Source organism: Morone saxatilis, unplaced genomic scaffold (assembly GCF_004916995.1).
Source record: "Morone saxatilis isolate NCDOM2014 unplaced genomic scaffold, NCSU_SB_2.0 Contig20, whole genome shotgun sequence".
Classification (NCBI taxonomy): Eukaryota; Metazoa; Chordata; class Actinopteri; family Moronidae; genus Morone; species Morone saxatilis.
In genome coordinates, this window is record NW_023339763.1 from 10,245,835 (window position 1) to 10,246,340 (window position 506).

At 43.9% G+C, this 506-nt stretch overlaps 1 protein-coding gene across 1 annotated transcript in view; it reads right to left on the reverse strand.

The window, feature by feature from the left end:
• Positions 1-340: 340 nt before the first annotated feature.
• LOC118331757 (CAAX prenyl protease 2-like) overlaps positions 341-506 on the reverse strand; it is a 2,141-nt gene continuing 1,975 nt past the window's right edge. Inside the window, exon 6 of the mRNA XM_035666828.1 lies at positions 341-506. This exon is cut by the window's right edge and continues 59 nt beyond it. Coding sequence (XP_035522721.1) covers positions 341-506 — 166 coding nt within the window.

A 506-nucleotide genomic window follows, 5' to 3' on the forward strand; every position in this document is an offset into this window, starting at 1 on the left:
ACTTTCACATCATCTGTTTTTCTCGAACACCACACACACACACACTACACACACCACACCACAACACACACACTCTCTATTTTCATCCTTTTCAACCAAGGGAACTATGTACTGGTTTTGTGTTTCAATACAGTAGGAAATTTTTTCAAACCATGCCAGGAAGATTCTGAAGTGCATTAGATTCATTCTACTTCTCACGACACACACAACCCACACACACACCCAACCCCCACCCACACACACGCGACTGCATCATAACAATGCACACACACAGTCCTCATATAAATACTTTTTTTATTGAAAATGAAATGTAGTTTTAAGAGTGGGAGTATATTTCATTTCATTTCATCTGGCACACAGACGCTGGAGGGAGAGCCAGGCTGCAGACGGGAATGGCACCATAGAAGAAGGGGTCTGTCAGCGGGAAGAGAAGCACCAGAAACAACAGCAACCCCATCAAATACGAGAAGACAAGAGCTGATTGTTGAGGGTGTTTCAGGGCAGAG